The sequence below is a fragment of the Protopterus annectens genome, chromosome 11.part0 (assembly GCF_019279795.1).
Source record: "Protopterus annectens isolate FY-2018-M chromosome 11.part0, PAN1.0, whole genome shotgun sequence".
Taxonomy (NCBI): Eukaryota; Metazoa; Chordata; order Ceratodontiformes; family Protopteridae; genus Protopterus; species Protopterus annectens.
In genome coordinates, this window is record NC_056745.1 from 1,257,694,801 (window position 1) to 1,257,708,790 (window position 13,990).

A 13,990-nucleotide genomic window follows, 5' to 3' on the forward strand; every position below is an offset into this window, starting at 1 on the left:
GAGCATCTCCGTTAAGTATTGAAGAATATGCGGTAAGCTGGGCACTGTTGTGCCCATCCACTGAGTCTGGCTCCAGGAACACTATCCTTTCCACTTTTCAGCAAAGGATTTTCTAGTACTAGGCCTCCTTGCCTCCAGAATGACATCCAGCACTTGCTTACTGAGGGATGGTATTGGAGAGCTCAGGTAATTAACCAGGCTGCAAGATTCAGGGTTTGAAGCTGGGGTTGCAGAATCTGACCCTCCTGCTGGGACGGCAGGGAAGGTGTCAGAGGCAGGTGCCACGGTTCCAGCAATGACATACTGCACAAGAGGGGGTACCAGTGTTGGCATGGCCAGTCTGGTGCAATGAGTATTGTCCTTGGTTTGTCCTGTTTGCTTCGCCTCTCAAAAGTTCTGCTAAAGATCAGAGGGGGAAAGGCATAAAGTGAGAGGCTTTCCCAGGTGAAGGACAGGGCATCCACTTTCCAAGCTTGTCTGTGGAGAGTCCTTGTGCAGAATTTGTCCAATTTGTAGTTCTGAGGGGAGGCAAACAGGTCTATCTCTGGGCTCCCCCATTTGTTTCTCAAAAAGTTGAATATTTTTGGTTCCAGTTTCCACTCGTGTAGGTCCATGAGATTTCAACTTAGATCGTCTGCCAGTGAATTTAGCTTGCCTGGCAGGAATTGAGCTTGTAGGTGCACTTGGCAGGTCAAGGCTGTATTCCACAGAGCCATGGCTAGTCTGCAAAGAGGGTATGAGTGGGTTCTCCCTTGCTTGTTTATGTACCACATAACAGTGGTGTTGTCTGTCTTTACCAATAATTGTCTTGGAAGAATGTGGCCCTTGAAAGCTGTCAGAATTCTGTACAGCTAGCATTTCTTTTTGACTGATATGCAGTTGCATTTGACTTGGGTTCCATTTGCCCTGAATGCACTGCCCTGACAAGTGAGCCCCCCCCCCATGCATAGTCTGATGTGTCTGTTAGGGTTTGGGTGGCAGGGGGTAGAGTGAATGGTAGCAGGCCTCTGCCCACCAAAGGAACTCTGTCTTTATACAAGGAATGATAGGAATCATTGATTCCAGGTCCTGAGAATGTTGACACCATAGGCTTTTAGAATACCACTGTAGTTTCCTCATATGCAGTCTTGCGTATGGAATTAGTAAGATGCAAGAGGCCATGAACCCAAGGGCTTGCAGTATTTTCCTTAGGGTCTTTCTGGCCAGTAGTTTGAAGTAGGCTGTCAAATAACTTGTTTCTCTGGTGTGAGGTAGGCCAATCTGGGAAGTTGTGTTCAGGCTTGCTCCCAGGAATACAATTTGTTGTCAGGGTACTAGGTGAGATTTCTTTTCATTTATGGTGTACCCCAATGAGGTTAGCAGTTTCTTTACAAATGCCAGATGATTTAATAGTATGTCCTGGCTTTCTGCCTGAATTAGACAATCGTCCAGGTATGGGTATATTTGAATATTTCTTTGCCTGCAGAATGCAATGATTGGAGCTAGGCACGTTGCGAATACCATGGGCGCAGTAGATAAGCCAAAGGGCAGTGCAGAGAACTGATAGTGCATGTAGCCAGCTCTGAAGCGTAGGTATTTTCTGCAAGATTCCCTTATTGTAATGTGCAGGTAAACTTCCTTTAAGTCCAATGTTGCCAACCAGGCATTTTTGCCTAGCATGGAAAGCAGCTGATGAACAGTTAGCATTTTGAATTTTGGGATTTCCAAAAAGGTGTTTAGAATAGAGAGGTCCAGGATAGGACACCAGGAGTAGTCTTTTCTGGGTACCAGGAAAAGTAGAGTAAAAACCTGGTCTCCATTCCTCTGCTGGGACAGGGTGAATAGCCCTGATACTTAGAATCTGCTGTTGAGCCTATGCCCACTGATTTGGGGGTAGGCCTGGCCAACCATTTGGGGTTGGTAAGGTGTGGAAGTGGAATCTGTATCCTTGGGAAACTATTTAAAACCCATTTGTTTTGGATAATGAGTTCCCATTTTTTTGCATGCAGGGTGATCTTTCCCCCTAAGGGAGCAGACAGTTGAGCAGGGCCTGGAAGGTTTAAAGTGAAGTCATTGTGACAGTTTACCATAGGGGGGTGTCTTACTACTTCCAGCTTTGGAAGTGGAAGTCCCCCACTGCTTAGGTCTGTGTGTATCTTGACACTGTAGTCTAAGTGGTCTGCTGTTCCTGGGTTTGGACTGAGAAGGCCTGGAAGAGACCGGAAAGGACCAATTCTTAGAAGGCCAATGCCTACAAAATCTGGGAGGCTGTACTTGCAGGAAATCTAACATTTTCCTCCATCTTTTTAAGTACTACTTCTGCTTTGTTGCCAAACAGACAGTCTTGGTTTAAGGGAGCATCCAGTAATTTAGCTTCAACATGATCTGGCAAATTTTGCTTCTTAAGCCAAGCATGCCGTCTAAGAACAGACCCAGTGACAGCAGCCCTGCAAGATTCTTCTAAAGAGTCAAAACCACATTACAAAAGTATGTTTACCAACTTGTTCAGCAGAATGCATTAAACCAGTTAGTTATGTACTCACCAAAACGATCGATGTATGTGGTTCATCTCGCCTACATTCATTACTGATGGGACAGCGTCCCTATCACTCCTAACCCGGGAGGCTCATAGGAAAACACTCCTGAGAACTGTGGAGCCAAAGGAAGCCCGGCCTCTAGATGCCACGTCCAGTTTGTAATGAGATAAAGGTATGATGAGAAGCTCATGTGGCCGCAGCACAGATGTCGTCTAAGGAAAGCCTGGCATGATATGCTACTGAAGTAGAGACCGCCCTAGTTGAATGAGCCTCAACTGAGAATGGTAAGCTTCTGCCTGCTGAAGAGTAAGCAAAGGTAATGCAATCCTTCATCCACCTGGAAATTGTACACTTGGAAACAGAGATACCCATCCTATTCTCAGAAAAGGAGACAAACAGTTGATCTGATTTTGACTGTTTAGTCCTGCCTGTGTAAACAGAATCTTAGTTGTCTATGCACATCCAACTGATGAAATTTGTACTCCGCCTGTTGGAGAAGTTGGGAAAAAAACACAGGTAGGGATTGGTGGAGATTAGAAGTAGACGACACCTTGGGGAGAAAGGATGGATTAAGTCTCAAGGAGACCCTGTCCTTATGGAATATTAAATACGGGGGCCTAATGGACAATGCTTGGAGTTCAGATACTCTTAGCCGAAGTGATGGCCACCAAAAAGGCTGTTTTCCAGGATAAGAATTTTAATTCATAAGTGGCAGCCGGCTCAAAGGGAGGAGAAGTGATGGCTTGCAATACTAGATTTAAATCCCATGGCATGATGGGTGCTGACACAGGAGGACGTAGTAACCAGGCTCCTTTTAAAAAAGCTTTGCAAAGTTTATGACCCATCGGCGCAGGCTCATGGAATATGTGGAAGTTAGAAATGGCCGCCAGCTGCACTTTAATGGTGGAGGGAGCAGAGCCTTGTCGGAAGAGCATAGTTAAAAAGTCTAGGACCGCTGATATCGGGGCTGTGAAGAGGTCTAGGTCTTGTGACTGAGCCCAGGTGGAGAATCTCTTCCACTTGCTATAGTAAATTCTTCTGGTGGAAGACTTGTGACGACGAAAGGATATGTACCACCTCAGGCAATAAGGAATGTAGTCTATTGATGGAAGTGGAGCAGCCAGGCTGTCAACCTGAGGGACTGTAGGGAGGGGTGGAACTGTCCCGACATACGAGTCAAAAGGTCTGGTACTGGATCCAGAGTCCAAGGACCATCCACTGTATATCGCTGAAAGAAGGGGAACCAAACATGGTGGGGCCAGTGTGGAGCAATAAGAATCATCTTGCTTCCCAAAAGAATGGCTTTCTGAATCACTCTTGGTAACAGAGGAAACTGAGGAAAGGCATAGAGCAGACCACAAGGCAAACCGTGGACTAGAGCGCCCCTGGGGGATTCCCCCTGTGGGGGGATCAGAGTGAAGTAGTTGCTGCATTTGGTGTTGAAGGGACTGGCAAAGAGATCACAGCAAGGCTGACCCCACCTGCTGAAGATCTGAGTCGCAACTCGGCTGTTCAGGGACCACTCGTAAGGCATCAGAATAGCTCTGCTTAGCCTGTCTGCTATCATGTTGGATTTTCCCGGAATGTGCGTTGCCACTAGGAACTGCTGGGAAGACACTGCCCAATTCCACACTCTCATGGCCTCTCTGCAGAGTGGGTAAGACATGGTTCCCCCTTGTTTGTTCAGGTACCAAATAACTGACATGCTGTCCGAGTGAACAGCAATCGTGCCCAGTGTTAGAGAGCTCTGAAGTGCTTGCAATGCTAACAGCACTGTTCTCATCTCTGGAACACTGATGTGTAAGTGTACCTCGTAATCCTGCCAAGTGCCTTGGACCGTTCTGCCCAGATAATGCCCCCCCCCCTATCTGGGAGGCGTCCGTGGTCACCGTGGCAGCCGGAGAAAGGGGAATTAGATTCCTGCCCTTGTTCAGGTTGGAAGGACACTGCCACCAACGGAGATCTTGCTTGCAATGCTCTGAGAAGAATCGGGTGAGGGGTAATTTTTGATAGGACCATTGGACTGAAAGGAGCCACTGAAGGATCCGCATGTGAAGCCTGGCTAAGGGTATTAGCATGATGGGCGCCGCCATGGAACCCAATAACTGAAGAACTAACCTGGCTGGGACCTTCTTCTGGGGCAATAGTGCCTGGACCTGAGATTGCAACACTAAATCTTTCTTGAGGTAGAAAAGCCCTCATTAGAACAGAGTTTAATTCTGCGCCTATAAGACAACACGCTGCGAGGGCAGCAAGGCAGATTTTTCCCAGTTTACTGTAATCCCTAACTTTTGACAAAGATTTATGGTAGCCTCCCTGGCTTGGATGAGGAGATGCCTGGTGGGGGCGGTAAGGAGCCAATCGTCCAGGTAAGGAAACGCCCGGAATCCTAGACATCTTAGGTGAGCTGTCACCACTGCCAAGCATTAGTTAAACACCCTGGGGGCTGTGGTGAGACCAAATGGCAGGGCTCGAAACTGGAAATGACTGGCTCCCAGCCGGAAGCGTAAATGATTCCTGGATGTCTTGTTTATCTTGATGTGACAATAGGCATCCTTGAGGTCGATGGAGCACATCCATACTCCTTCCAACAATGGGAAGATGGATTGAAGAGTGACCATTCGGAATTTGGATTTCAGGACGTAGTGATTTAATCGGCTGAGATCCAGGATGGGCCTCAGGTCCCCTGCTTTTTTTGGCACCAAAAATAGTCTTGAGTAAGTTCCTGATCCGATCTGGTCTAGGGGGACCGGTTGGATGACTGCTTTTCTTAGTAGCTTTGATATTTCTAGCGCTACTTGATCCATTTGACTGGGTGGAACGTCCGGGATTTTCTTGATTAAGGGAGGGGGTGAAACAAAGGGAATGGTATAACCGCCGGTGATTATTTGAAGCACCCATCGATCCTGAGTGATGCTCTCCCAGGCTTTAAGATGCTTCGAAAAACGACCCCCGACTGGCTCCGGAGCAGCACAGTCAGGCAACCCCTCAGGGATTCTGATAGGAAGATCTGCGAAAGGAGTCGCTGTCTCCCATATTGCGGGGGCCTCCTCTGCCCCTAGGATGGCGTCTTACAGAATAATTTCCCCCACCTCTGCCAATGGTGGGGGGCTCACCTTGAGTGGCTGGGAAAGACTTTTGAGATTTTCTGAAGCACATCTTCCCTCCTCTCTGAGCCTTGGGATAAGGCCTAGAGGGAAGAGAAAAATGGGCCCCTCCGGCAGATAAAGTCTTACCCTCCTGTTCACATCTGGTGAGAGTCTTTCACTTTGGGTCCAAAAAGAGAGGACCCATCAAAGGGGGCGTCCGTGAAGGAAGACTTGAAGGCCTCCGCGAAGTGACATAGGTGCATCCAGGCTTGTCTCCTCAGAGCAAGGCCTGAGCTAGCTGCCCTGCTCGCCCCTTTGGCTACATAGGATATTAGCCTCATGGACGAGTTAGCTATGGAACCAAGGGCAGACAACTGGGTGTTAACTGTCTGTGCTAGCACCTCAGGCATGTTACCCGACAAGGTATCTCCCAACTCTTTGAGGAGATCCCGCTGGAGCAGAGTAAAGTGGCAAAGGTAATTTAGGGACCGTACTGTAAAGGTTGCTGAAGACAGGGTGCGCTTTCCATAACTATCCATACTCCTGGACTCCTTGCTAGGAGGATAGACTGAGGAAGAAGCCTCGGCAACTTCCAGCAGAGTGGCTGATGCCACCACCATGGCATCTACCGGGACCCCTTTTGTCAAAAACTCTTACCCTGGGGGAGCAGACAAGAAGTTGTTAGGATGACTGGGCACAGGTTCCACGGAATCAGGATGCTCCCACACCCTTCGACAGATCAGGTCTAATAGTTCGAAGGGTGGAGACACCCAGGAGGCGGTAGGTTGAGCTCCGAAGGCCTTGAGGAATACAGACGACGACTCCTCAGAGGGGGGCTTGGAAGACCAGTCGCCTCTCTGCCTCAAAATCTCCAGGATATCAGAGAAGGAGACATCATTGGAGGACGACTTAGGGGACCCCTCTGCATCCTCGAGGTCGGTATCCGAAGTGATGGACTCGTCTTGGGAGTCTATGTGCTTCCTCTTGCACAACTTCTTCCTGGGAGGCTCCTCAGGCACAGACTCTGAGGGGCCCTCAGAAAGTTGGGGACTGCTCATGGGGGTGTCCTCAGGCCTTTGAGCTCTGCTGTCCACTGATAGGGGGGCGTCAGAGGCTCTAGCCGGAGTGTATGGGGATGGAGTGGTCAATTCAAGTGATGTCGCTGACGACCTGGCCAGTGCTGTCCTCATGGCCTTGAAGGCAGGCCCCCCCGAATCCGAGGACTGACCAGTCTCCGAGGCCACGACCAGAGTCAGGATCCCCCGAGCCGAAGCACCGAGAGGGAGACTCGGGGCCGACAGAAGTCCCGATGTATCCCCCTCTGGCCCGACCGAAGAAACCAGAGTGCCAAAGCCAGATGAAGTAATCGAAATGGTTGGAGCAGACGACGGCTCCGATGGACCCATCAGGGGTACCGGAGCTGGCGTAAGGACATCACTCAGTGCCGAACACTCTGGCTCCGATGATACAATGCTCGGAGGAATCATCGGTACCGGTAAGGGAATGGGCTCTGAAGTAGACTGGGTCGGAGCCGAAAATAATTTAGCTAACACCGGCGACTGAAGGAGCCTCTGAATCACCCTATCCATGTCCAAATCAGACAACCAAGAGGATGAGGATATCCTACCTATCGACTCCTGAGTAACACTGGGTGACCGGCTCCGAATCTGTTCCAAAATGATTGGAGCCGAGGTCGACTCCAGTACTACCAACACTTCCTGCGGCCCCGAGGACAATGGAGCAGAGGAAGTAGTAATCACCTTCAAAATCTTCTCCGGAGGCTCCGAGGAACTAGATGGAGCTGGAGATAGTGGATTTGGATCTGCCAGAAGTCGAAGCAGATTCTAAATCCTCTTCAAAAGAGGATTGACCAGGCCCTTCAAGATCAGTTTATTTTTCCATTCCTGTAGTACCCTAAAACTGAAGGAATGGCAGACACTGCAGGATTCTTGCAAGTGAACCGAGCCAAGGCAATAAACGCAGATGGCATGCCCATCTGTGATCGACATTTTGTAGGCACACTGAGCATATTTTAAACCCAGAGGGTTTATGCTCTTTCTGTTCTTTAGACATGTCCAGCAAGTCAAACACTCAACAGGAAGGAGGGATACTCTAAGGAACTCTAACTTAAATGCTCCTAGGATAGACTAAGGAAACACTGACAAAACAACGAAGGAGAGGGCTAGATCCCTCTAACTTAAACGGGCCTAGCCCGCCAAACGCAACTACTCACACTCTCCACAAACTGCCACAGGCCAAACAACAGATACAACACAACGTAGCTATGAAAATAGATTTTGTTTCACAGAAAATATAAAATTTCACAAGGTTTTCTAGTCAAAAAAAAGAGTACTTGGCCACAGCCAAGCTCGAGACCACGTCCTGACTCAAGCGGCAAACGAGATCTGGGGGTTTGGGAGAGTTGCATCCTGGGATACCAGTTAGCCCAGCCAATTAGAGACTTTGTGCTTGAAAATAGTTGGCCGAGTCAAAGCCGATTGTTGGCTCCGAACTCATCAGTAATGAATGTAAGCGAGATAGAACCACATAACATCCTGTAATTCTTTATTTTCAGCACGTCAGGAATCAACATTGTTTTCTGTTTAAGTAGCCCAATAATATGCTGCTGATACTTTAACATATGAAACTGGCAGTTTAAGGCCCTAATGGCCAAAGTAGCAGAAATGTATACCTTCTTACCTCATATGTCCAGGGCCCTGGAATCTCCATCAGAGGGGATAGGGTTTTTAGCAGTAGTAGCCTTAATGCCTTTGGGTGCCCGTGAAATGGTCTTTAGGTCAGCAGTAGGATCCTTAAAGAGGAACTTGTGAGAGTCAGGTACAATACCGGTCAGGTTTCCTGGGAGTCGGAAGTAAAGTGTCTGGGGCCAGGCTAGATTCCAAGAAGGCATAATCTACAATGTCCAGTACAGAAGAGATAGCCAAGGGCCTATGTTGAGGTAGGAGTAAGAATTCCCCAAGCCTCTTTTTGGAGTCAGAGTAATCCTGGCTTTCCCAGCGGAAATGCTCCTTAAGAGTGTTTTTCACCAAAAGAAAATTCTTCTGGCGGGGAAACAGAGGGTATGGAGTCCTCTGCATCAGAATCCTCATAGGTAGATAAGGGTAAACCCTGGTCATCAGAAGAAACAGAAATTTCAGAATCCTGATAAGAATCAGAAGGAAAAAAGTTCTAGGTCTCTTGGAGGGAGAAGGCTGGCTTCCCCTAATTAGAGTAATAAGGTCTTCAGCCATTCTTATTTGCTTTTTAGGTATATGGGCCTGACCATGCGGTTTGGACATCTGTTTTCTAGGCATGAGTCGAGTTTTAGGCTTTGAAGGAGAAGATGGCATCGGTTTGAAATGCAAGTCAGTAGGCCTGAATACACCCTCAAGCTGGTGCCTGCACAGCGGCTCCAGACCCATCCAGGGTAGAGACATCTGCAGGTTCCATAGTTGAAAAAGCATCTCGTGGCATACTGGCCCACAAATGGGTCTCAGTAGAGGCCTGCGAATCTGAACTAGTGGGTATCAGGGGCTGCGAAAGCACTTCACTCAGTACCGACCGGCGAACTGGCGACTAGCTTAACGGAAGCACCGTTGGCAGCTTTGGACCTATGCGGTCTGTCTCTGTCTTTATCCTAACGTTTTTTAGGAATGTTGGTAGTTGGATGGCTTACCAAAGCCATTTCTGGATAATTAAACAGAGTACCGAAATAGTTTGATGCAAAAATGAACCGGCGACCTATAGTTCGAGGATTGAATAAGGCACAAAACCAACAGTGAGGGACGTCGTGGTCTGGGCCTAAGCAAGGAATTGAGTATGAATGAAAATCTTTGAGGTATTTGCTTTCCACAAGTATTACAATTGTTATATTTACTGACATCGGTTTAGAGCAAGAAAAAGGATCGCCAATGGGTTACTTAGCTTTTTTGAAGACTTCAGGTTCTGAGACTCGAAAATGAAAATTTCATGAGTCGGCCGACCGGCACTTGCAAACTGCTTCGGGGATCGCGCGGCAAGATAGACTGATGAAATAGTGTCGGCTGCATGCTTTATACCCCTGACTACCTGATGTCATGGAAGAAGTTGCAGCATCTGACGCAGGACCCAAGACTTTGATAATCAGGCTGGCTGAGGGCTACCTGCAGGCAGATAACCCAAATGTAATAGCTGCAACAGTGAAACACTAAGAACATCTGGTTCTATCATTCTCTGGCACAGCATGTGATGAACAGGTGGAAACAAATGAATCTGATCTGGAGGATAAGTATACCTCCTAAAAGGAGGAATTTCTTCCCAATGCCATCTGTAACCCTGATTAAAGATTTTCAGAATCCATTTGTCTGAAACAATCTGCTTCCAAAAAGAAAAATGGAGATTCAGACTTTCTAGAAAAGAAAAGGGTCAGGGTGGGAGTGGGTCACAAGATCTCTTGAATAGTCAGACATGTTGAACTGTCCTTGGTTTTGGAAGGTTTGAGACTTCTTTTTGGAAACCACCCTCTGCATTTCTTCTTATATGTATGTTTACCTGAATTTTCTTGAGACTGTTTATTCTGTTTTTTTTTTTTTGCCAAAACTGGATGAGGAAATAGAAAATTTGGAAAAGGAGAGCTGAAGAGCTGAAAAATCTTAGATTCCTTGGATCAGCTTGCCCCTTTCATCACACTTCTTGATCACCTCTGCAGCACTGGGGCCAAACATTAAATCTCTACCTGCTTCAAATTAATGCTGATGGCACTTTCATGGATGTTCAGGAACATGGCAGCATATTGTTTTATGAAGTTTCACTCTGATACTGTTTGGAATTGCTCTGAGCAATCATTACGGTATATAACTTACACATGAAAAAAAGTAGTTTATTCTTTTCAATTCTCCTAATCCTGTGCGTATGCCTAAAACTCTGTATAAACTAACACTGGTGCTGTCGGTTGGTAATAGGCATAATGAATGACCAGGCACTGTTTCAAGCATATAAAAAGCAACCAGAGTTTATAAAGCAACCAGAGTTTAATCTGCCAAGCAGTGCGCGGTGCTGTGCTAGAGATTTTCAGGTGTGTGGAAGTATGCACCCTCCATTGCAGGACCCGATACTGCAAGCTGTTTTCCAGCCAGGGCCAAACGTGCAGACAATATGCATCAAGACCACAGAGATTTTGCTAGTCCATCAAGGTGAAGTCTCCACCCCAGAATGTCCCTTCCATACTAATCGCCATCCAGGAGCAAGCCAGAATTACAGCCTGAGGAGCATGGTGACTGTAGCCCAGGGCAGTTAATAGCTTACCTGGGACTAAAAATCAAAACCAAAATGTTCTGCACAAGCTAATGACCCACCAGCATTTTCCATTTAACTTAAAAAAAAAATCCACCACAGGCCGATTCCTAAACATTTGAAATTGCCATTTTCTCCATATATCCCATTCATTTGCGGAGACTGTCCAGAAATTTCAATATGACTATTCTCCTGGTGAAGCCTTAACAGTTGCAGAATCTCAATCCTTTTTGTGCCTGATATACTTGCCTGGTTGTCTCCCAAAAACAGCAATTCTACAGAAGGTAAATGATTCTTAAGTTGTTTTCATCCCATTATGTGTTCACACATCAATATACAATTATACGAATATTACTTTTTTTTTTTTATTTAAGTACTTAACTTCTATTTAGCATTGATGACTGTGACTGGTTTGAGAAAATCTGCACTTTAGAAGATATGAGAGTCAGAGAAGAAGCAGCAATGGGAAGGATACTCAGAATAAAGCTATTACCAGTACTGCCTAACTACATCAACTGAAATAAGAGTACAGGACTGTAAAACCCCAGTAATGCCCCCATCGTTCTAACCCCATGCCAGAATAATGGCTTCAATACAGGAAGGACAGCAACACACAAAATAAACAACCATTACTGAAAGAAATGTTTAGGCACACCTATCTTAAGCATTCCTGCTTATGTATTCAAAACAGTACAAAAGCTTACCCGATGTGAATGAAATCTTGGAAAGAAAAACTTTTCCTTGCATCCCAGGCATAAAATACCACCATCTTCCTAAGTCAAGATGCCACCACCTGGATATGGAACTCTGTAGCAGTCTCATTCCATTTACAAGTACAAACCTAAACACAACAAAGCACTCCTGTAAGTAAATGTTCCACAGAGAAATTTGACAAATTCAGTAACAGAAAGGCATACACATAACTGATTAAATGGGGACACAGGAAGAAATTTGGGAAGGGTATGCAAGACAGGTGATTTATATATATATATTTTTTTAAAGAAAAGTCTGCCTGGCATAAAAAGACATTTTGACACTTAAAAGCAGACTAGGGAATAAGAATATTGTTTTTTTTTTTTTTTTTTTTTTTTTTGCAGCCTAGCTGGACGAATGTACAATTCTATCTAGAACTAAGTATTTAGTTCACTGAAACTTCTACCAAATTTACAGTACCTTACTTTCGGTATCGTTCAACAGTTCGTTTTAGCGAATAAAAATCACAGAAAGTTCTACACTCCATCATGAAAGTATCTAAGCTTTCTAAAGATAAGGGAGATAAAACATCCACCAGTCCACTTGCGCGCACACACACTTGAACACTTCAAAACTGACTTAGTACAATATTCCTTTATTATTAATTTGCAATAAAATACTGCGGTGGTGGTGCTGCGGTAGCGTTGTCGCCTCATAGCAAGACGTTGTCCCGTTCAATTCTCAGCTAGAGCGTCTTCTCTGTGGAGGCATACGTGAATGGGGCGTGCCTTTGTTGAAGGTTGTGCGTCAGGGCTGGTAACCCGGTACGCAAGTCTACTACCAATCATTAGCGGACCGGAGTTCCGCTGTGGCGACCCCTAACCGGGAAAAGCCGAAAGACACAAACAATTAATTTGCAATAAAATGCATAAATGCACTATAAACCTTAAACATTAGCCCAATGCCATGTAAAAAAGGATACTGAATAATTAAGGTGTTAAGCGCAGATCATTTTCAAATTTCTGAAAACAGACCCAAGTACCCTCAGTCGAAGTCAAAGTAAACTTTTATTGTCATACAGATCAACACAGAGGAAAGAGTGTGCATCACTGCACGAAATTTCGATACTCAGGCTCGTAGCATAAGAATTACAGTTTACAGAAGGAAGATAGATTAAATTAATAATTTAAAATTACTAAAAATAGAAATCCAAATAAGATATGAAAAATAAATACAGTAAAAAAACTGAAAGCTTTTTACAGCAGAAACAAAACAGATACAACAACAGGAACAGACTTTGTTATATATAAGGCTATATAACAAACAGTACTATAAATAGAGGCTCACATTTAAAAAACTTGCCCACCACCAATATATGCCATAAACGTACAGTTTACAGTTTTCATAGTGCAGAAAGAGACATGTAAAGTGAGCTTTGTAGAGAGTTATGTGAACAATGACATATTGCACATAAATAATGTTTTACCCATTTAGCGGACTAAGCTATGGGTTTGTTGTTCAGCAGTCTGACAGCATGTGGGAAAGCTATGGGTTTGTTGTTCAGCAGTCTGACAGCATGTGGGAAGAAGGTGTTATGGAATCTGGATGTCCTGCATCTAATGCTGCTGTAGCGCTTCCTTTTTGACAGGAGTTTGAACAGTCCATAAGCCGAATAGCGTTTATCCCTCAATAGTTTTTGGATTCTACCATAGCATCTGTTTGAATACGTCCTGTACGGATTGAAGGTTGGAACAATGATTTTTGTGACCTGTTTAATGATCTTATCCAGAGCCTTCCGATCAGCAATTTCTATATCAGACAATGATGTTGTCTGTCAGTACGTTCTCAATCGTGGCTCTGTAGAAGGTAAGTAGGACCTGTGGGGGTGTGAGGGGAGGTTAGCTCTACAAAGTCTTATAAGGAAGTGGAGACATTGTTGGGCTCTCTTTATAAGGTAGCAAATGTTTCTGGCCCAGCTTAGGTCTTGTGAGTTATGTACCCCAAGGAATTTGGTGTTATTTACTTTCTCCACTGTGGCACCATTGATGATGACAGGAGTGTGTGGCTTATTTTTCCTTCCTAAAATAGATGATTTCCTTGGTTTTCCCAACATTTAGTGCTAAGTTGTTGTCAGTGCACCAATGAACGAGTTGGTTCACCTCCTCCCTGTCGGCCCCCTCGTCTTCCTTCTTGATAAGGCCAATTACTGTGGTGTCATCTGCAAATTTGATTGTTTGACGGATACGTAGTTATGCAGTCATGTGCTAGAATTGTGAAAAGTGGAGTACACAACCTTGTGGGAAGGAAGGCTGACTTCATTATTTGGGAAATTATACTTTAAACAAAATATCTTAAATTCATCACAGCAAATAGTGGACATTTCTCAAAACATGCAGTTTGCAAAGCTTGGTTACTATGGCA

At 45.4% G+C, this 13,990-nt stretch overlaps 1 protein-coding gene across 1 annotated transcript in view; it reads right to left on the minus strand.

Annotated features, from left to right (window-relative positions):
- The window catches only part of LOC122815059 (peroxisomal succinyl-coenzyme A thioesterase-like), a 621,446-nt gene that overhangs the window by 446,328 nt on the left and 161,128 nt on the right, over positions 1-13,990 (minus strand). The window contains exon 2 of the mRNA XM_044087303.1: positions 11,581-11,717. Within this exon, the coding sequence (XP_043943238.1) occupies positions 11,581-11,717 (137 nt within the window). The remainder of the gene's footprint in view (positions 1-11,580; positions 11,718-13,990) is intronic.